This window comes from Neoarius graeffei, chromosome 26, assembly GCF_027579695.1.
Source record: "Neoarius graeffei isolate fNeoGra1 chromosome 26, fNeoGra1.pri, whole genome shotgun sequence".
Classification (NCBI taxonomy): domain Eukaryota; kingdom Metazoa; phylum Chordata; class Actinopteri; order Siluriformes; family Ariidae; genus Neoarius; species Neoarius graeffei.
Genome location: NC_083594.1, coordinates 18,211,740 through 18,233,172, shown reverse-complemented (window position 1 = coordinate 18,233,172; position 21,433 = coordinate 18,211,740). Strand labels below are relative to the sequence as shown.

The 21,433-nt window shown below is 39.6% G+C and overlaps 1 protein-coding gene across 1 annotated transcript in view; it reads right to left on the bottom strand.

Moving 5' to 3' along the window:
• The window catches only part of grip2b (glutamate receptor interacting protein 2b), a 455,064-nt gene that overhangs the window by 118,693 nt on the left and 314,938 nt on the right, over positions 1–21,433 (bottom strand). The window contains exons 5-8 of the mRNA XM_060909766.1: positions 15,088–15,174; positions 12,691–12,766; positions 5,179–5,324; positions 4,675–4,822 (exon numbers count right to left, since the gene is read on the bottom strand). Coding sequence (XP_060765749.1) covers positions 4,675–4,822; positions 5,179–5,324; positions 12,691–12,766; positions 15,088–15,174 — 457 coding nt within the window. The remainder of the gene's footprint in view (positions 1–4,674; positions 4,823–5,178; positions 5,325–12,690; positions 12,767–15,087; positions 15,175–21,433) is intronic.

Genomic DNA, 21,433 nt, shown 5'->3' with positions numbered 1-21,433 from the left:
ACAAACTCCTCAGACTTGGAGGTAGACCGCTGGATTCAAGCTACCACCAAAGCCTTCGGTGCATTATGAAAGCAACTATGGTCTCGCCATGATATCAAGAGAACCACCAAGTTGAAAGTATACAACACCACATCTCTGCTTTATGCCACTGAATGCATGACACTATTGTAAACACTTCAAGGAACTGACCAGGCTACAACTCCAACACCTGCATCAAATCCTCAAAATAAAATGGCAGGACAAAGTCCCCAATGTAGAAGTCCTCAGGTGAGCCAATACAGTAAGCATGGAAGCCCTGATCAGAGCTTCCCAACTCCATTGGGCTGGACACATCTAGCGCATGCCTGACACACAACTACCCAAAGCCGTTTTCTACGGAGAACTGAGCCTCGGAAAGCCTACATTTCTGGTCTATCTGAGAAACTCAGGAGGATCTTCTACAAACACAACATTCTGGTACATTTCAGACCCAGTAACACCCTGAAGCAGAAACTGGTCCACCCTAAGGACAGAATAGCCACACACAAACAGGACAACGTAGTGTATGGAATTCAGTGCAGTGAAGAATGCACGTACTCGTATACTGGGGAAACAAAACAACCGCTTCACAGGCGCATGGCTCAACACAGGAGAGCCAGTTCCTCAGGCCAGGACTCTGCTGTCTATCTTCATCTTAACAACAAAGGACACTCATTTCAGGATTGCAACGTATGCATTTTAGCCGGAGAGGATCGTTGGTATGAGCGAGGAGTTAAAGAAGCCATTTTTGTCAACCTGGAATGGCCACCACTGAACAGAGGTGGTGATCTAAGGCCCTGTCCACACGGCAACGGATTCAGGTGACTCCGATACAATTGCTTATCGTTTAGGCCTGGCGTCCACACGGCACCGGCGTTTTGGGTGCCCAAAACGCAATCTTTTTGAGAACGGGTTCCAGAGTGGAAAGATCTGGCAACGTTGCCGTTGTGAAGTCGTCTGGATGAGTAAAACGGATTTGTTTACGATGACGTCACAACCACATGACTGTCAGTGCTTCACGCCGGATAGAAGTGTAACGAATATCACCAGGAAAAAGCCTTACAGAGCACTAGTGAGAGTGAAACACGAGCTTGGATATTATTATTATTATTATTATGTTCAGTGTTAGTTCACAGTAGTAATGCAAGAAGCAGAATAGTGACAGTAATAGTGAAGCAAAAACATGCAATTGTACAAACACTGCAGCTCTACAGCAAAATATTCATTTATGAAATGGTCTGATTCTTAACACCAGTAGTGCCAATGATCTCATTGCGATGCGATGCGAGTTGTCAACAAATCCTATAACTTGGTTCATGAAACGCGCTTACAAAATATTTTCACTGTGAATATTTATTGTGTAATGGTGCAAAGTGAGAGAGAGAGAGAGAGAGAGAGAGAGAGAGAGAATAGCCCTTAGGGCAGAGTCAATCCCACCAGCAAAACTAGGGGGAAAAAAGAGCGATCTCACCTCTTCAGATGATGGTTTAAGTCCTAGAATACATTCCTCAAAAAAGCAAATTAATCCATCAACGTGTATATCATTCAATTTATTCCGGACCATTAAAGACGCCGCCTTCCGCATACGTCATCCTCGCCGCCATATTGGAAAGGTCAAAGTGGAGAATAAAGATTAGCTGCGTTTAACTATACCAACAGGTTTACCGTCCAAACGAGATCACATGGGATTACCTTTCACAGGTGAGAAACAACAAATTAATCCATCAACGTGTAGTATTCAATTTATTCCGGACCATTAAAGACGCCGCCTTCCGCGTACGTCATCCTCGCCGCCATATTGGAAAGGTCAAAGCGGAGAATAAAGATTAGCTGCGTTTAACTGTACCAACAGGTTTACCGTCCAAACGAGATCACATGGGATTACCTTACAGGTGAGACTGGAAAATACTTTTCATTGTATTTGGTCATTATAATGTAATTTTCCGAACAGATTTTCCTGACTTTGTGGCTAATATGAAGTCTCGCGCATAATAGTTTATGTGCATGCGTCCTTACTTCTTCTATTCCCATACGAAAAAGAACAGTAAAGAACTTATAAGAGTTTACCACTGTCTTAGTAGTAAATCCTTATAAATATAAGGATAAATCCTTATAAGGATTTATAAATAAATATATATGCCATGTATGATTTACTCCTGAAAGTGGCCCATTTTGCATTTTCCTCATACAAATTTTTTATGAAAATCTAGTATGTATGAAGTGAACATTGTGCATGGTTTTTACAGATAATGTGTATGATGAATTACACCGTCTTTGTATGCTTCACGTAATGTTTGTAGTTTTAAATTATATTTTACAGTTTAAAATGTATATGCCTTTTATATGTAAATCCAACACAAACATATGTGGATTTACATATAAAAGGCATATACATTTTAAACTGTAAAATATAATTTAAAACTACAAACATTACGTGAAGCATACAAAGACGGTGTAATTCATCATACACATTATCTGTAAAAACCATGCACAATGTTCACTTCATACATACTAGATTTTCATAAAAAATTTGTATGAGGAAAATGCAAAATGGGCCACTTTCAGGAGTAAATCATACATGGCATATTTATTTATAAATCCTTATAAGGATTTACTACTAAGACAGTGGTAAACTCTTATAAGTTCTTTACTGTTATTTTTCGTATGGGTTGTTCTGGTGTCTCCGAAGGGACCGTCTTACAGCGCCCCTAGAGGTGTGGCATGTGTATTGCATCGTTTTCAGCAAGCGTTGCGTTGCCATATGGACCCGATATTTTACTGACTGTTGCCCATTTGGACGCGATATATTTTTAAATAACATCTCGTTGCCGTTGTCGTGTGGATGTAGCCTAAGACACCATTTATCAGCCACCTACAATGCAGTCCTTGGCACACTTCCCAGACAACTGAATTCACACCAAAACCCAGCTGTTTTCAGTGACTCACAGGAGGACAGAGAGAACCAACAATCATTGATCACCCCAATGACTCTCTAGGCCGTTCACACCCAGCCCCCAGTGGCTCACACCAACAGGATGACTCAACGACACCTTAGGATTGCTTTTCATCCATGAGAGGATAAATACCTAATACTCCCTACTAGTCAGACAGAACTGAAGAAGCCTTTCGGATGAGAGGTGAAACATCTTCAAGAATCTTCAAGCAAGTCCAGTTGCTCTCTTTTACCATCCACAGCTCGGAAAGAGGAGACAAGGAGGACAGAAACTGAGGTACAAAGACGTTTTGAAGAGGAGCATGAAGAATGCTGGAGATATCGATCAGACATTGGAAAGGGATGCCTTGGATAGAGCAACATGGGGAAGCACAGTTTCTGCGCATTCTAATGAAGTATTCATCATTGCTAGCAATGGACAGACAACGACGACTGTTTGTAATTTTTTTTTTATATAGAAGCATTAAATTTCAACATTTTTGAAGGCATCTTTGCTCTACAGCATTTCTTTGCATGTGCTTAAAAATGCATATTCTGGACCAAATTCGGGTTTTTTTTATATGAAAGTATGTCCCTTTACACACTCATCCAGAAGGGTAATTTTGCACAAGGCCATCTGTCTACAGCAGAAAAAAATAAAATAACAAAACGCGTCTGGAAAAATCCCAAGGGAGTCTGGAACCAGATTCGTGACATTACCTGCGGAAGCGCCAGCAGGCTGCGCGAGCTTTGCACGGTTTCAGTGCACAGCCTGTGTAGACCAAGCGCTCCCATTTCTCTCCCATTGTCCGGTCTTTTGGAAAACGATGAGTACTAATCCCATCATGATTGGTGTTGCTACACCCTCCTACGATACATCTGTTAACCATTTTAATAATTACGTGATAACGTTGAAGAAATTTGCAGAAAACCACCAGGTCGTTTTCTCATAAAGAAACCAGCGCTGACGTAGGATTCAGAAGGAGGTGTCCCGCACGCGATGTCACGAAAATCAATGTTTGCCTGGAAATCCAAATGCCAAGTTTTTTCAGAGGCGGATCAATTCGCCTCAAATGGCTTGATTTCAACTGAATTTTTCTGGTATTGCGCAAGGTAAAAAAAATGGCACAAAATGCAAAATGTGACAGATATTTGACCAAAGTTTAATATAAAATAGGAGAATTACATCGATCTTGCTCCTGAATTTACCCATGATATGGACTTTAAGGCGATCGATCAATCGATAGATAAAAAAATCTGGGAATTTGGAATGCTGTGTTCAGATGTTAGAATTCCAGATGCACGGATTCTAAAAAAGGTTGGTTTTGCTCTGATGTGCTTCCATTTTGATTCTAGTCTTGTCTCTGTCCCTGTCCTGTTATTGTCGTATTCATCTGTTCTGTGTTCAGCCCTTGATCATCTTATCTATTTATACTGCATGCATTTCATATTGTTAAGTCCAGGCTTTGTTTTCCAAGTTCCATGTTTCCTAGCATTCACGCTCACCTATTTTCTTTGGTCTCTGATCATGGATTTTTTTTTTCGTTGGTTTATTTTGCTTACCTGTTATGAGCCCTGCTCTGCTATGGACAGCGATTCAGAGGCTGCCTGTAATAAGTAACATTCCGAATATACTGCATGCACTTGCGCCTGGCCTCTCACTGGAAAATGAGAGTCATTTTTAATTGAGAAAGCAGTAGTTAGAGAAAGGCAAAGCTCATCACCTGTCAACCATGCTGGCAGCTTTGATCTTGTCAATGATGATAACCTGTTTGTTCCTGTATGTGGTAGAGGTTAATGTGATGCCCAGACTCGCTCCAGGAGACTTGGCTATTTCCACCAGCAATGGGCCAGACGCATTTGTTACTGAATCTAAAAATAATATGTATTACAAACACAGATACTACACATAGCACAATGTGAAAAAATGTGACAGCTGAAAAAAAAAAAAAACCCACACATACACACATGCATCAAAATTTCCACACACCTGCCATTTTTAGGCTATAGAGGTTTTTTTTTTCAGTAGAATAATCGTGATGTTAAGATTTGTCCGGAAATGTAAATGTTTAAAATGACAAAGAATTGACACACATGATGTTATGTATGTACAGTATATGTCATACAAATGTCAAAATGTGGTCTGTGATGTGTACAGAGGCCCATTAAAGGCTTGATCCTTGGGTTCTGTTCAGGGAAAAACAGTCACGTACAAAGTCTCCACTCACCCATAATGGTCACATCATATTCGGTTTGGAAGATTGCCTCCTGGCTACACTGTGCCAACATAGCAAGAGCTTCACTATGGCTGGCACTGTGTAAGGGTACACCGTCCACACTGAGCAGCCGATCACCTGCCTTCAGTGTGCCCTCCCTGCATAAAGACAAACATCAAGCCAAACAGGACCAATCATATGCTTTGTTATTTTATGAAATTCCACTAATAGTTTGGTATGTTTTTAAAACTGAAAGCCTTCTAATTCTTGAACTAATTCTCTTCTATATCTATACAATATCTAAATCTTTAAAATGAAGTCAAGCTCTTTCAGTGTGTTGAAACTGCTGTTATAAAAGTTGATGCCAAGGCCAAATTAAAAAAAAAAACCCACAGAGACATAATACTTTGTTACCTCTTGTAATGTATGATACATCAGTGGGTCTGTGATCTTATATTTCATATATATATATATATATATATATATATATATATATATATATATGGGCGGCACGGTGGTGTAGTGGTTAGCGCTGTCGCCTCACAGCAAGAAGGTCTGGGTTCGAGCCCCGTGGCCGGCGAGGGCCTTTCTGTGCGGAGTTTGCATGTTCTCCCCGTGTCCGCGTGGGTTTCCTCCGGGTGCTCCGGTTTCCCCCACAGTCCAAAGACATGCAGCTTAGGTTAACTGGTGACTCTAAATTGACCGTAGGTGTGAATGTGAGTGTGAATGGTTGTCTGTGTCTATGTGTCAGCCCTGTGATGACCTGGCGACTTGTCCAGGGTGTACCCCGCCTTTCGCCCGTAGTCAGCTGGGATAGGCTCCAGCTTGCCTGCGACCCTGTAGAAGGATAAAGCGGCTAGAGATAATGAGATGAGATGAGATATACACATACATACATACACACACATACATACAGTGCTCAGCGTAAATGAGTGCACCCCCTTTGAAAATTAACATTTTAAACAATATCTCAATGAACACAAACAATTTCCAAAATGTTGACAAGTCAAAGTTTAAAATAACATCTGTTTAACTTAGAATGTGAAAGTAAGGTTAATAATATAACTTATATTATACATTTTTCACTTTTACGCAAATTAGGGTGGTGCAAAAATGAGTACACCCCACAATAAAAACTACTACATCTAGTACTTTGTATGGCCTCCATGATTTTTAATGACAGCACCAAGTCTTCTAGGCATGGAATGAACAAGTTGTCGACATTTTGCAACATCAATCTTTTTCCATTCTTCAACAATGACCTCTTTTAATGACTGGATGCTGGGTGGAGAGTGATGCTCAACTTGTCTCTTCAGAATTCCCCAAAGAAAATAATTTCTTTCCACCACAAAGGTGAAGGCTACAAGAAGATCAGCAAAGCTTTAGTTATCAGTCAGAATACTGTAGCAAAAGTGGTACAAAAATTTAAGAAAGCTGGAACTGCAACCATCTCACAGAGACGTCCAGGTCGTCCATTGAAGTTAACACCTCGACAGGAGCGTCTTCTGATGAGAAGGGTTGAAGAAAATCGGCATGCAAGTTCACTGCAGTTATCTAAAGAAATAGAAAGCCAAACTGGGGTGACTATTTCCCGTGACACAATACGGCGTACACTGCAGAGGAATGGCATGCATGGATGCCGTCCACGAAAGAAGCCTCTCCTAAAGCCCAGGCACAAAAAAGCCCGCCTAGAGTTTGCCAGGGCCCGTACGGACAAAGATGAAGACTACTGGGACTCTATACTCTAGAGTGATGAGACCAAGATAAATGTTTTTGGAACTGATGGCTTCAAAACTGTATGGCGTCGCAAAGGTGAGGAATACAAAGAAAAATGCCTGGTGCCTACAGTGAAACATGGTGGTGGCAGTGTCCTTATGTGGGGCTGCATGAGTGCTGCTGGTGTCGGGGAGCTGCATTTCATTGATGGCATCATGAATTCACAGACGTATTGCTCTATACTGAAAGAGAAGATGCTACCATCACTCCATGCCCTTGGTCGTCGTGCACTTTTCCAACATGACAATGATCCGAAACACACATCTAAGGCCACTGTTGGATTTCTGAAGAAGAACAGGGTGAAAGTGATTCATTGGCCAAGTACCGTATGTCTCCTGATCTGAACCCAGTTGAACACCTATGGGGAATTCTGAAGAGACAAGTTGAGCATCACTCTCCATCCAGCATCCAGTCACTAAAAGAGGTCATTGTTGAAGAATGGAAAAAGATTGATATTGCAAAATGTCGCCAACGTGTTCATTCCATGCCTAGAAGACTTGGTGCTGTCATTAAAAATCATGGAGGCCATACAAAGTACTAGATGTAGTAGTTTTTATTGTGGGGTGTACTCATTTTTGCACCACCCTAATTTGAGTAAAAGTGAAAAATGTGTAATTTAAGTTATATTATTAACCTTACTGTAGCAGCGGGGGTGTGGTCAAGCATCGGTCTGTGACCGGAGGGCAGAGTCAGGGAAGGTAAGTGGCAGAATCACTGCACCTGATGCCTATTAATGTGGGTTTGTGTGTCTTCCCCAGTGACCGCGCCCTATTTAAAGAGAGAGAGCAGAGGAGGAGAGCTATCTCCCCAGCCAGATGACCTGTGTGTGTGTGCCCATGTGTGACTGGGAGACAATTAAATAAGCTGAAAAGCTGAATAAATATTTTTTGTGAACTCAGTTCTGGCCTGCCGTCCTTCTGTGCTCCTCCCACTCATACGAACTGTCACACTTACTTTCACGTTATAAGTTAAACAGATGTTATATTAAACTTTCTCTTGTCAACATTTTGGAAATTGTGTGTGTTCATTGAGATATTGTTTAGAATGTTACTTTTCAAAGGGGGTGTACTCATTTACGCTGAGCACTGTGTGCATGTATGTGTGTATATATATATATATATATATATATATATATATATATATATATATATATATATATATACACACACACACACATATATATATATATATATATATATATATATATATATATATATATATATATATATATATATTTATTTATCCACATTCATTGGATATGAACAATCGCATGGTCTGATTGGCTACTCTACTGCTAGGCTATCAGCTCATATACCGTGAGTAGAGAAAAACAAAATGGTGGCACGTGTTGCTGAACCAACCAAGGATGAAATAAAAACTCTACTCGAAAACAAACCCCCCCATGCAAAAAAAAAAATCAACAAAATATGGAATGAAAGTATTTGATGGTAAGAACATATCTTTTTTTATTTTTCAAGAATTATTATTGTAGCATTTTTCACAAATTGCTACTCTCATTTCGCCCGTTTGTTTACATTCTCAGCAGAAATTATTTTGTCGGATGTTTTGTACAAAGTTTTTATTTATCGTATTTGCAGAAAATAAAAATGCTCTGTTTCTCAAAATCCAGTGAATGTGGATAGAATAAAACAGTTATTCCACTCAATCTCGTCGCACACGGCTTATAGCCAACTCGGCACTTTGTGCCTCATCAGCTATCAGCTCATGTATGATTCGATTTCTTGGAATAACGGTTTTATAGGCATGGTGTGTAAATCAAATGTTGCTAAACCCCTAAAAATCCATTTTACTTCCAGCTTGTAATGCGACAAAACAGGACAAACACCAAGGGGGATGAATACTTTTGCAAGACACTATATATCCCTAAATCTTCCTGGATACACTTTCATATAGTTCGCTTTCATAGTGCACCTTGCAATAATAGTCATTTTTCTTTTTTCTGTACTGGAAATAGAGTGCAAGTCTTGGGTTTGGTTTTCAGTTATAGTCCTCGCTTACAGAAATGTGGTTATGTGCTTTCTATCATCTCATACACAAGCCTTATCACATATCTTGAACAAAATCATTTACCTTGGATCTGAGCAAAACAAAGCAGAAATAACAATTTTATAATAAGTTTGAGATACTAGCAGGGTGTCATGTAGAAAGGAAAAATCAATCTAATATAAAGAATGCTACAAAAAAAAAGACCTTACAATTGTGACTGCTTCTGGCTATATTTTCAATATTCGATGTACAATACCCGTCAAATGTCTGGACACACTAGGCTGAATATGTTTTTATTGATAAAGGCTTATGGTTAAATTTACACAAACTGTATTAAGTTCTTGACACAAATAAAGATAAAAAGTTCAAGTAGCAATCATGGTGAAGGTAAATGAGCTTCCTAAAGATCTCAGTGACAACATTATTCAACAACATTCGAGTGGAAAAAGTATAAAGCCAGAGCAAAAACTTTAAACATCCTTTCAGTACAATTGTTTTGATAATATGCAGATCGAAATGTCGTGGAATCACAGTTAAGTGTCCCTGGACAAGTCGACCCCACACACGATTTCACAACAAGTTCTCATATTATTGAAGGTAAGGTAAGGAAGGGATGTAAAAGAGAAGCCAACACTCAATTGAAAAGACTTGCAGGATGACCTGAAAGCAGCAGGAACAGCAGTTACCCAGAGTACAATACGCAATAACATGCACCACCGTCATCTCTATTCTCTTTTCTTATACCCCCTGAAAACACCAAGATGCAAAAACACAGCTAAAAGCATTTAGACAAATCTGAACTCTTTTGCAACAGTATATTCTGGTCAGAAGAAAAAAAAACCTCTTTGGAAACAATTCAGATCATCATGCTTGGAGAAAGAAGGGTTGTGCATATGATCCTATCCCAAGAACACCATACCCACAGTGGAGGTGGGTGCATGATATGGGGTTGTTTCTCTTCATAGTAGAGGAGCATTTAATCTCATTGGCCAAGAAACTGAATCTGGTGAGAAGACTGATGTTTGGATGTGGACAAGACAACAATAATGACCCCAAGCATCCAGCTAAAACAACTCAAGACCTTTTGGGTTTGAAATTGCAGACCCATGAGAGGAAGCATGGGGAATTGAAGAGCATCTGCCAAGAGGAATTGGGCCAAAACTGAACCACAACGTCTCATTCTCATCTCATTATCTCTAGCCGCTTTATCCTGTTCTACAGGGTCGCAGGCAAGCTGGAGCCCATCCCAGCTGACTACGGGCAAAAGGCGGGGTACACCCTGGACAAGTCACCAGATCATCACAGGGCTGACACATAGACACAGACAACCATTCACACTCACATACACACCTACAGTCAATTTAGAGAGTCACCAGTTAACCTAACCTGCATGTCTTTGGACTGTGGGGGAAACCGGAGCACCCGGAGGAAACCCACGCGGACACGGGGAGAACATGCAAACTCCGCACAGAAAGGCCCTCGCCAGCCACGGGGCTCGAACCCCGACCTTCTTGCTGTGAGGCGACAGCGCTAACCACTACACCACCGTGCCACCCGAACCACAATGTGCAAAAAGGAAATTCCCTCTTAATGTAGACATCACAAAGCTGTAATTGCCAACAATGTATCTGCACCAAAATAGTAATGTTGGTCATTTATAGTGTCCGAATAATTTCCCCCGAATAATTGTTTTTTTCTTCCATTTAATAACTTTATCACAAAGTGCTTTAACTGGTTTCAGAATGAATCCATTACTATTCATTATTTGCCTTTATGCCAAAATGTATTGTTAAAGACATCTATGGAGATGATTCTGTTATTCCTGATAGTAAGATTAAATGTGTGATAAAAAAAAAACAGGTAGGGATGAATATGGACACAGTTATGAGTACAGAGAGATAGGGAGAAGTACAGGCACAGAGGAACAATTATGGACAGATATCGATGACTTTAGATAGAGAAGGACAATTTATAGAAGACTTTCACTGACGTCACAGGTTTTTGTTTATCACACAGCGTCCGCCATATAGCCAAACAAACAAAGAAACAGCCACAACAGTTAATAATGAAAATCAAGATGACTGCAGTCAGTACAATCTCTCTGAAATGATTAAACATTTATTTTATACCAGCAGATCGTGTTACGTCTAAAAGCTGAATCATGCAGGCATCACAGAGCCATATAATTTATCCACACCTGTATTTATTTATTATTTATTCTGCACACTGCACTCTCTCTCTCTGTGTGTGTGTATGTTCGCTTCAGATGGTTTAATTTCGCTGTACTTGAGTGGACGTGTGACAAAAATAAAGGTTGCATCTTCTTAATTTACACACAAATGTATTTATTCCACTTGAAAAGTGTTCAGCAAGGGGCGTCGTGGCTCAGGTGGATGGGGCGCCGTGCCGTGGGTCCGGGGACCCGGGTTCGATTCCGGCCTGAGGTCATTTCCCGATCTCTCCCCCACTCATTTCCTGTCTCTAGCCTGTCCTATCCAATAATAAAGGTGAAAAAAGCCCAAAAAAAATCTTTAAAAAGAAAAGTGTTCGGCAAACTAGCTACCAGATTTGGGACACTACAACATCCTGAACTATTTAGTATTTGGGACTTCTAAATACACCGGAGATGCTAAAGGCATATGAAAGTACACATACCTACCAATGTTTTGAGGCAGGTTTTGTGTTATGGGAAATTCATGATAAGAAAAATGTCTTACTATGGCAAAAGTAAGTTCAAACATGGACTTCTAATAGTAATAAACAAGCCAGGGCCTAGATCTAGCATATTTGATGGTGTTTAGCCGAATCTATATTATTAGTACATCACAAACATGTTGCTAGTCTCGCCAACCATTAGGTCTAATAAAATATATCGCATCCAAAGCCCAGATCCAGATCTACATGTTACACAGAGCTTTCACATTAACCTAATATAAAATGTTCTCCACACACACGAGAACGTTTTATCATGCAGTCTTCCCATTTAACTGCAGCTCGCCATTTTTCTCGTCTTTCTGGGTTCACCAGGAAGCAGTGAAAAGTTAAACCAGGCTTATCTCCACATCTGTTATTACATCCAGAAGCACTACAGGTCTCTGACATTGTTCTTTTAGATGTAACTTCTACAAGCTTATCTGTAGATGTTTACTGGATTGAGCTTACAGTCGCTTGCGTACACTTGTGTCGGTGACTGGCAAACACAAAGCTTGCCAAGCAACATGGCTGCGTAAATAAATCCATAGTTACAATGACGTTATGTGAAAGTCCTCAATGAGATAGGGATTACTACAGACAAATAGGGATGGGGATAGACAGATAGGGACAAGTATAAGCAGATAGGACTGACTATAGACAGATAGGGATGAGATCAGGACAAATATAGATAGACAGGGATGAATATAGCCAGACATGGAGCAAGACAAAGTATAGACAAATGGAGATGACTATAGGCTTGAATACTTTTTTCCAAGACTGGTGTCTGAATACTTTTCCTCCCCATCAATTTAGGGTTTCTTTTGAATACATATGAATACATACTTTTTGTTCATATTTATAAGTAAAAAGTCATTGATAAGTACAAAAACATTGTGTGCATATATGCACATATAAAAAAAAGTGTCTAAATACTTATTTACCCTCACTGTATATAAAGCATTTTATTGTAAAAAGTCTTGAGGAATGATCAGAAATGAATCACATGAATGAAATACAAAAAAGATAAAAGTTTGTTTTTAGCATTACCTGTCGGCAGGGCCTCCTGGCCGAACATACGTCACTACTAACGGGCGAGTTTTGTGCCAGTCTTCATGAGCTCCTCCTTTATATAACAGATAAAAAAAAAAATACAATAATTGCTTGAAACACTGACCTATTATCCCATTTATCAAAACACACGAACACATTACAGCATGCACCAAAATTACCACCGTAGTTTTTTTTTCCTGAAAATGTTTAAATTTCATTTCATTTCATTTAAAATCAACCGGATTTGACACTAATTGCACTCACCGGCCACTTTATTCACTGTAAAAAAAAAAAAAAAGTTACGCCAACTTAAAAATTCAAGGCAACTTACTGCACAGAATTTTTGAGTTTATATGACAACTAAGATTTTTAAGTTTTGAAGAAAGTTGTGCCAACTTATACTTTTGGTCTCAGATAACTTAGCCTTCACATTCACACAAACTTAATTTTTTCAGTTTTACATGATAAGAATTCAACTTTAAGGCCACTAATCTTTCATCCAAGTACACCATTGTATGCCATTTGTAGCATTTTAATTGGCTGGTACTGAATTGTTTGCACATTTCGTTTGTCAAATTAGCTTCAGGCTTAAAATAAGTGAATGTGTGACTTAACAAAAAAGCACTGCCACTACAGTTTTATAGCAGTTTGCTACCATCATGTTAAAATAAACATGCTATTTGAACTGGACTGTTATTTGTTTTATTGTGGGATAAAAAGAAAATTGAACTCAAATTTTGAAGTTGTTACTTGGATGAAAGATTAGTGGCCTTAAAGTTGAATTCTTATCATGTAAAACTGAAAAAATTAAGTTTGTGTGAATATGAAGGCTAAGTTATCTGAGACCAAAAGTATAAGTTGGCACAATTTTCTTCAAAACTTAAAAATCTTAGTTATCACATAAACTCAAAAATCCTGTGCAGCAAGTTTCCTTGAATTTTTAAGTTGGCGTAACGTTTTTTTTTTTTTTTAACAGTGTTCGGAACACCCATACACCTGCTGTTTTATGCAGTTCTCTAATCAGCCGATCCCTTGACAGCAGCACAATGCATAAAATCATGCAGATACAAATCAAGAGCTTCAGTTAATGTTCACAATGTCATACATGTCAACCTATACGGAATGTCCGTATTTTATACGGATTTGATTCAATAAACGATGTATACGGGCGTATAAATAAAGTTATACGGATTCTTTAAAAAACTTCAATATTTATTTAGAGCTATAATCAATTCCCACGATGATAAAAGAGCGCATAACATTTACAAACGTACTGTACACCACAGACAGCCAGTAAAGAGTCTTATGAAATCGCACGTTATCTTGTGGTAGCGAGACTTCGTTCCACTTTTGATCATGCGCACACCGCATTGCGAGAATCCCGCCAACCGTGAAGTCATAGACATATAAACATAGACGCCGCCTTCTGCGTAGAATCATACGTCATCCTCGCCGCCATATTGGATGTGGCAAAGTGGAGACAGTAGCCGAGAATAAAGATGCCTCATTCATGTGCTGCGTTTAACTGTACCAACAGGTTTACCGTCCAAACGAGATCACATGGGATTACCTTTCACAGGTGAGACTGGAAAAATACTTTTCATTGTATTTGGTCATTATAACGTAATTTTACGAACAGATTTTTCTGACTTTGTGGCTAATATGAAGTCTCGTGCATAATAGCCGCTCGGTCAAACCTGTCTCCAAACAACGAAGTATTTCCTTCGTAACTATGCTGATAACACTTTTTGTGTTTTTGTCAAACGTTGGAGCTTTGTATTCATTCTGAAGGTTTACTGTTATTAATATTGAATAAAAAGTAACTGGGATATATCATTGTTAATTATCATTCAAATTTTAGGTAAATTATTTTAATTTGCATCTTATAAGGATTTTATAAGGGAAATACGGATTTTGGAGGTTGGTTATACAGGTTTGATTGACCAAAGGTTGACATGTATGCAATGTTCAAACATCAGAATGGGAAAAATTGTGATCTCAAAGTGTGACTTTCACTGTGGGTGTTGGTTTGAGTGTTTCAGAAACTGCTGATTGAGCTCCTGGGGTTTTCACACACAATAGTCTCTAGAGTTTACACAGAATGGTGCGAAAAACAAAAAAACATTGACTGAGAGACAGTTCTGTGTGTGAAAACAAATGTCTTGTTGATAAGCGAAGTCAGAGAAAAAAGGCCAGATTGGTTTGAGCTGCTAGGAAGGATATAGCAACTCATAGCAACTCTTTACAACCGTGGTAAGCAGAAAAGCATCTCAGCATGCAACAGCAGAAGCCCACAATGGGTTCCACTCCTGCCAGCCAAGAACAGGAATCTTAGAATCAAGAACAAGTTCCTATTAAAGTGGCCGGTGAGTGTATATCAGTGGATGCACTTACCCCGCATTACAAAGCCAAAACTATTGCCTTCTTTGTGTAAACAGATCTCGATTGTCTTCGATATAACACCTGAGGTGCTGTCTGGTGCTGGGAAAAAAAAGAAAACGGGTTGGAAGACAGCGCCAACATGCATCGTTCATTAATTTATCACATGTTACTGGGCAGGTGGCCAGCTTGGCAGACAATTCAGTAAATAAACCAACACAGACAGGAAGGTCAGCCAAGATCACTGAGCTTATAAAGTGGCTAATACATCTACCAGACATGCGATAGCTCGTGGAATGGCCTTCGAGAATTACGATTACAAAATTTAAACATGGACTGAAAAGGGCATCAGGTAAACAATCACCTGCAGACCCATTTATTACAGAAACAAGGTTGCTTTCATTGTCCATATAGTGATGGATAATGAATGAATCTGCAGCTGAGCACCCACTACAGAGCTATCAAAAACGTGTAATCTGGTTACAGCTTTAATGCTTTACTGACAATAGAACTGAGCTCAAGAAGATTTTTTTATAAAGTAAAAGAACATACAGTCTCAAAGATTTGGGTCATATAGGTTTTTGATGCATTGAATATATCTATTATTTAATGAATACAATACAATGGAGGGGGCGGCACGGTGGTGTAGTGGTTAGCGCTGTCGCCTCACAGCAAGAAGGTCCTGGGTTCGAGCCCCGGGGCCGGCGAGGGCCTTTCTGTGTGGAGTTTGCATGTTCTCCCCGTGTCCGCGTGGGTTTCCTCCGGGTGCTCCGGTTTCCCCCACAGTCCAAAGACATGCAGGTTAGGTTAACTGGTGACTCTAAATTGACCGTAGGTGTGAATGTGAGTGTGAATGGTTGTCTGTGTCTATGTGTCAGCCCTGTGATGACCTGGCGACTTGTCCAGGGTGTACCCCGCCTTTCACCCGTTGTCAGCTGGGATAGGCTCCAGCTTGCCTGCAACCCTGTAAAAGGATAAAGCGGCTAGAGATAATGAGATGAGATGAGATGAATACAATGGAGTTAGTTATAGGAAAATAATCAATTATCAGGTGGTTACTATCCCAAAGTTGATAATTTTCCAAAAACAGCAGGTCTTGAAGTGTTTTTGTTTTCATTTATACCACAATTTACCAATTATTACAATTTTATATGTATTAAAGAACCACACAGCATACTTCAGTTTATCCATTTACAGTTCCATCTCATGTTGTGGAATGTTATCACTTCTAACAACTACAAAAAATTCCCTCTCAAAGTTAACAAGAGAAAAAAAAATACAGTTTTCATGTTACAGAGAAACCCTAAAGAGCAACATCGTCTGTCCTGAAGACTTTCTACTGCAGAAAACTTTTTGGCCATTGCAAAGCGCTGGCACTGGAGACTCCTTAAATAATCTTCTCCTTACTGAAAGCTTCACCATATCAACAGTTCCACATTTTTCTTTGCAAATTAGGTTTTACTATAGAATCAATAATATATTAGAACAAGGGCATTAGTATCAAGCTATGATTTGTTTCACAGCCAGAACTACTGTCAAAGCAGCTATTATAGAAAATTATTACACAGCTTTGTTGAATACTCAATACTGATTGGTCAATTACAGCATTCTGCTGTTAGTTCTGTGTAACAGACCGTTGCTATGGACCACGTCATTAGTGGAAGCAATAAATCAATAAAATCATTTTAAAATTAATATTTTTGTCAAATTATTGAATTCTTTAGTAAGTAGCCATGTAATAAGTGGGATAAATGTACAATGAGCCAGTCATTTTTGCAAAAGAAACCCCTTCAGGGTGATTCAAGAACCTTCCACTTCATGATGATCACCCTTGTGAGGTTTATTTCACAATAGCGATTAACTTGCTGGATATTATCCTTTACTTAAGCAATAATGACCAATCAGAATGGAGAATTCAAAAAAGCACTGGTGTACTATATATAGATGCGTAATATATTACACAGTGGAACAAAGATATGAAGTTTATCTTCGAGTGGTGAACATATTCACGAGTGAGCGACGCGAACAAGTGAAAATATTTTCGACACGAGAACATAAACTTCATATCTTCATGCCACCATGTAACATTCTTTATATTATATGGACACATACACACAAAAAATGCAAGTTAATCAAAACAATTTTAATTTTGAACCAGTCGCCATTTTGACAATGTGCGTCCAGTCAGTGGGAAAACACTAGGAGTGATGTCATTGGAGTGAAATATCGGGAGTTATTATACATACAGGACACTCTTTCAATGGAATAAAAACGTGTGTTCTATTCCCTTCTCGCGGGTTTCATTCATTTGGTTTGATAGCATGCATCATTGTTAGCATATCGCTTATCCTACGTGTATTATGTCACTCTACCCAGTGGAGAATAAGCGTTGAATATGGTTTACCATACAATACTGCATGGTTGTCAAGACAACACGACGTCACACGTCAGAGCTGATGCGAATATTCAACGAGAAAGTTTTCTGTTGTGCATGCGCAGAAGCATTTCTTTGTTTGCAGGCGGCACCCGCAGTAAACAGTCACAGTGAATTGAAAATGCCATAAGATACATATTACACGTAAAACTTCCATGCTAGCAAGTGACTGAAAATTTGTAAATAAACATGGCTGCTAGGTTTGCTTCATTAACCTCCCTGTTCTTAACTTTTTGTAAAATCTATAATTGTTCCATCAAACATCTCATCTCATTATCTCTAGCCGCTTTATCCTTCTACAGGGTTGCAGGCAAGCTGGAGCCTATCCCAGCTGACTACGGGCAAAAGGCGGGGTACACCCTGGACAAGTCGCCAGGTCATCACAGGGCTGACACACAGACAACCATTCACACTCACACCTACGGTCAATTTAGAGTTAACCTAACCTGCATGTCTTTGGACTGTGGGGGAAACCGGAGCACCCAGAGGAAACCCACGCGGACACGGGGAGAACATGCAAACTCCACACAGAAAGGCCCTCGCCGGCCCCGGGGCTCGAACCCAGGACCTTCTTGCTGTGAGGCGACAGCGCTAACCACTACACCACCGTGCCGCCCTCCATCAAACATGTATGTATAATAATAATATTGGTTGGCTTTTTTCGTGGTATATCAGATATATTCCATTCAGCTAGCATGATACTGAATATCATTCGACTCATTCAATATCACGCTAGTTGAATGGAATATATCTGATATACCACTCAACGGCAGCTAATATTATTACTTGCGAAAATCGGAGATTTTTGCAAGTATGTTGATCTGTCCGTTTGTTTGTTGGTGCTATAGCGTAGTCATTTCTTCACCAGGGTCACACAAAGACATCATTAGTTTTTGGTAGGTCAAGGTCAAAGGTCAAGGTCACCAAGGTCAAATCTTGTAAAAACATCCAATCGGCAATAACTTCCGTTTCCTTGTGATTTTCGCAAGTATCGTGCTCTACACGACTTTTCATTTAAATATGTCACTCAGATCCGCAATGTATTTCAAACTTGCATTTTTCCAACACAAGAAGATAAATTTCATATTTTCAAGCTAATGTGTGATTGTCTTTTTATTATATAGACACATTCACAGACAAAAAGTACCCAAATTTATCAAAACAATTCATCAATTCCCTCACGAGTGAAATATACAGATTTATATCACCATTTTGGTTCTCCATGTCTCCATGACAGTGTATTTTCCAGTAAAACACACTTGTATCCATATACAGTATATCAACTAGAGGTGGTTGACTCCTTTTGTTGCCTGGGAGACTCAATATCAGCAGGAGGTGGTTGTGAAGATGCCACCATCACTCGGGTCTGAACTGCTTGGGGGAAATTCCGTGAGCTGCTCCCCATCTTGACAAGCAAAAGCCTTTCCCTAAAGACCCGGGGCTCCGTTTACAACGCTTGTGTATGAAGCACAATGCTCTAATGCCAGTGAGTGCTGGCCTATGAAGAAGGCCAACCTGTACTGTATAGAAAGGAATGAGCGCTCCATGCTTAGATGGGTATGCGGTGTGCGGGGAGACGCCAACATTCCAACTTCCTCCCTGCTAGGAAAGCTCCACCACACTAATACCAACACAACCATTGCTGTAAGACGCTTGGAGGTGGTATGGACATGTTTGCCGCAGTGCTGCTTGGATTTCCAGGGTTGTTGATCTTGATGTGTGTGGGCGAAAACCTAGGGGCTGCCCACGAAAAACCTGGTTAGAGGGTGTCAATAGTGATCTCAAGAAGTACGGTCTTTCGGCAGCTGACATGCAGAATCATGGAAAATGGAAGGCTGCCGTGAAACATCTAACCCAGCTAGAGGTCGAACCGTTTGTTTTTGTAATTCTATAAGGGACCCTGGGTGTGAGAAAGGCACTAAAAAATTATTATTATTATTATTATTATTATTATTATTATTATTATTTTGCATGATGTAAGTAATTATGAAGCATACTTTGGGTAATATGTTTCATTACTTGTTAGCTATGTTAGCCTTAAAACTCTGGCACGAAACTAAAGAAGCAAACTTCAGATACTGTCTTGGCTGATTCACAACATTTGGAAACTGTATCAAGTTGAATTTTTGCTGAAACATTAATTTAATACTTGCATTGTCAATGATTTGTGTTATAATTAAAATCACAGCAGTTTTGATTTAAAAGTCACACAATTTCAAATCATGGTATCTCTTTAAAAAAAATGGATTAATCATTCAGCTGACAATGACCTTTGTCAATTAGGCAACATTTTCCCTCTGAGATTGTTTAAATTGTATATATGGCTTAACACATACAACCCCGATTCCAAAAAAAGTTGGGACAAAGTACAAATTGTAAATAAAAATGGAATGCAATGATGTGGAAGTTTCAAAATTCCATATTTTATTCAGAATAGAACATAGATGACATATCAAATGTTTAAACTGAGAAAATGTATCATTTAAAGAGAAAAATTAGGTGATTTTAAATTTCATGACAACAACACATCTCAAAAAAGTTGGGACAAGGCCATGTTTACGACTGTGAGACATCCCCTTTTCTCTTTACAACAGTCTGTAAACGTCTGGGGACTGAGGAGACAAGTTGCTCAAGTTTAGGGATAGGAATGTTAACCCATTCTTGTCTAATGTAGGATTCTAGTTGCTCAACTGTCTTAGGTCTTTTTTGTCGTATCTTCCGTTTTATGATGCGCCCAATGTTTTCTATGGATGAAAGATCTGGACTGCAGGCTGGCCAGTTCAGTACCCGGACCCTTCTTCTACACAGCCATGATGCTGTAATTGATGCAGTATGCGGTTTGGCATTGTCATGTTGGAAAATGCAAGGTCTTCCCTGAAAGAGACATCGTCTGGATGGGAGTATATGTTGCTCTAGAACCTGCATATACCTTTCAGCATTGATGGTGTCTTTCCAGATGTGTAAGCTGCCCATGCCACACACACTCATGCAACCCCATACCATCAGAGATGCAGGCTTCTGAACTGAGTGCCAATAACAACTTGGGTTGTCCTTCTCCTCTTTAGTCCGAATGACACGGCATCCCTGATTTCCATAAAGAACTTCAAATTTTGATTCGTCTGACCACAGAACAGTTTTCCACTTTGCCACAGTCCATTTTAAATGAGCATTGGCCCAGAGAAGACGTCTGCGCTTCTGGATCATGTTTAGATACGGCTTCTTCTTTGAACTATAGAGTTTTAGCTGGCAACGGCGGATGGCACAGTGCACCGTGTTCACAGATAATGTTCTCTGGAAATATTCCTGAGCCCATTTTGTGATTTCCAATACAGAAGCATGCCTGTATGTGATGCAGTGCCGTCTAAGGGCCCGAAGATAATGGGTACCCAGTATGGTTTTCCAGCCGTGACCCTTACGCACAGAGATTCTTCCAGATTCTCTGAATCTTTTGATGATATTATGCACTGTAGATGATGATATGTTCAAACTCTTTGCAATTTTACACTGTCGAACTCCTTTCTGATATTGCTCCACTATTTGTCGGTGCAGAATTAGGGGGATTGGTGATCCTCTTCTCATCTTTACTTCTGAGAGCCGCTGCCACTCCAAGATGCTCTTTTATACCCAGTCATGTTAATGACCTATTGCCAATTGACCTAATGAGTTGCAATTTGGTCCTCCAGCTGTTCCTTTTTTGTACCTTTAACTTTTCCAGCCTCTTATTGCCCCTGTCCCACCTTTTTTGAGATGTGTCGCTGTCATGAAATTTCAAACGAGCCAATATTTGGCATGAAATTTCAAAATGTCTCACTTTCGACATTTGATATGTTGTCTATCTTCTATTGTGAATACAATATCAGTTTTTGAGATTTGTAAATTATTGCATTCCATTTTTATTTACAATTTGTACTTTGTCCCAACTTTTTT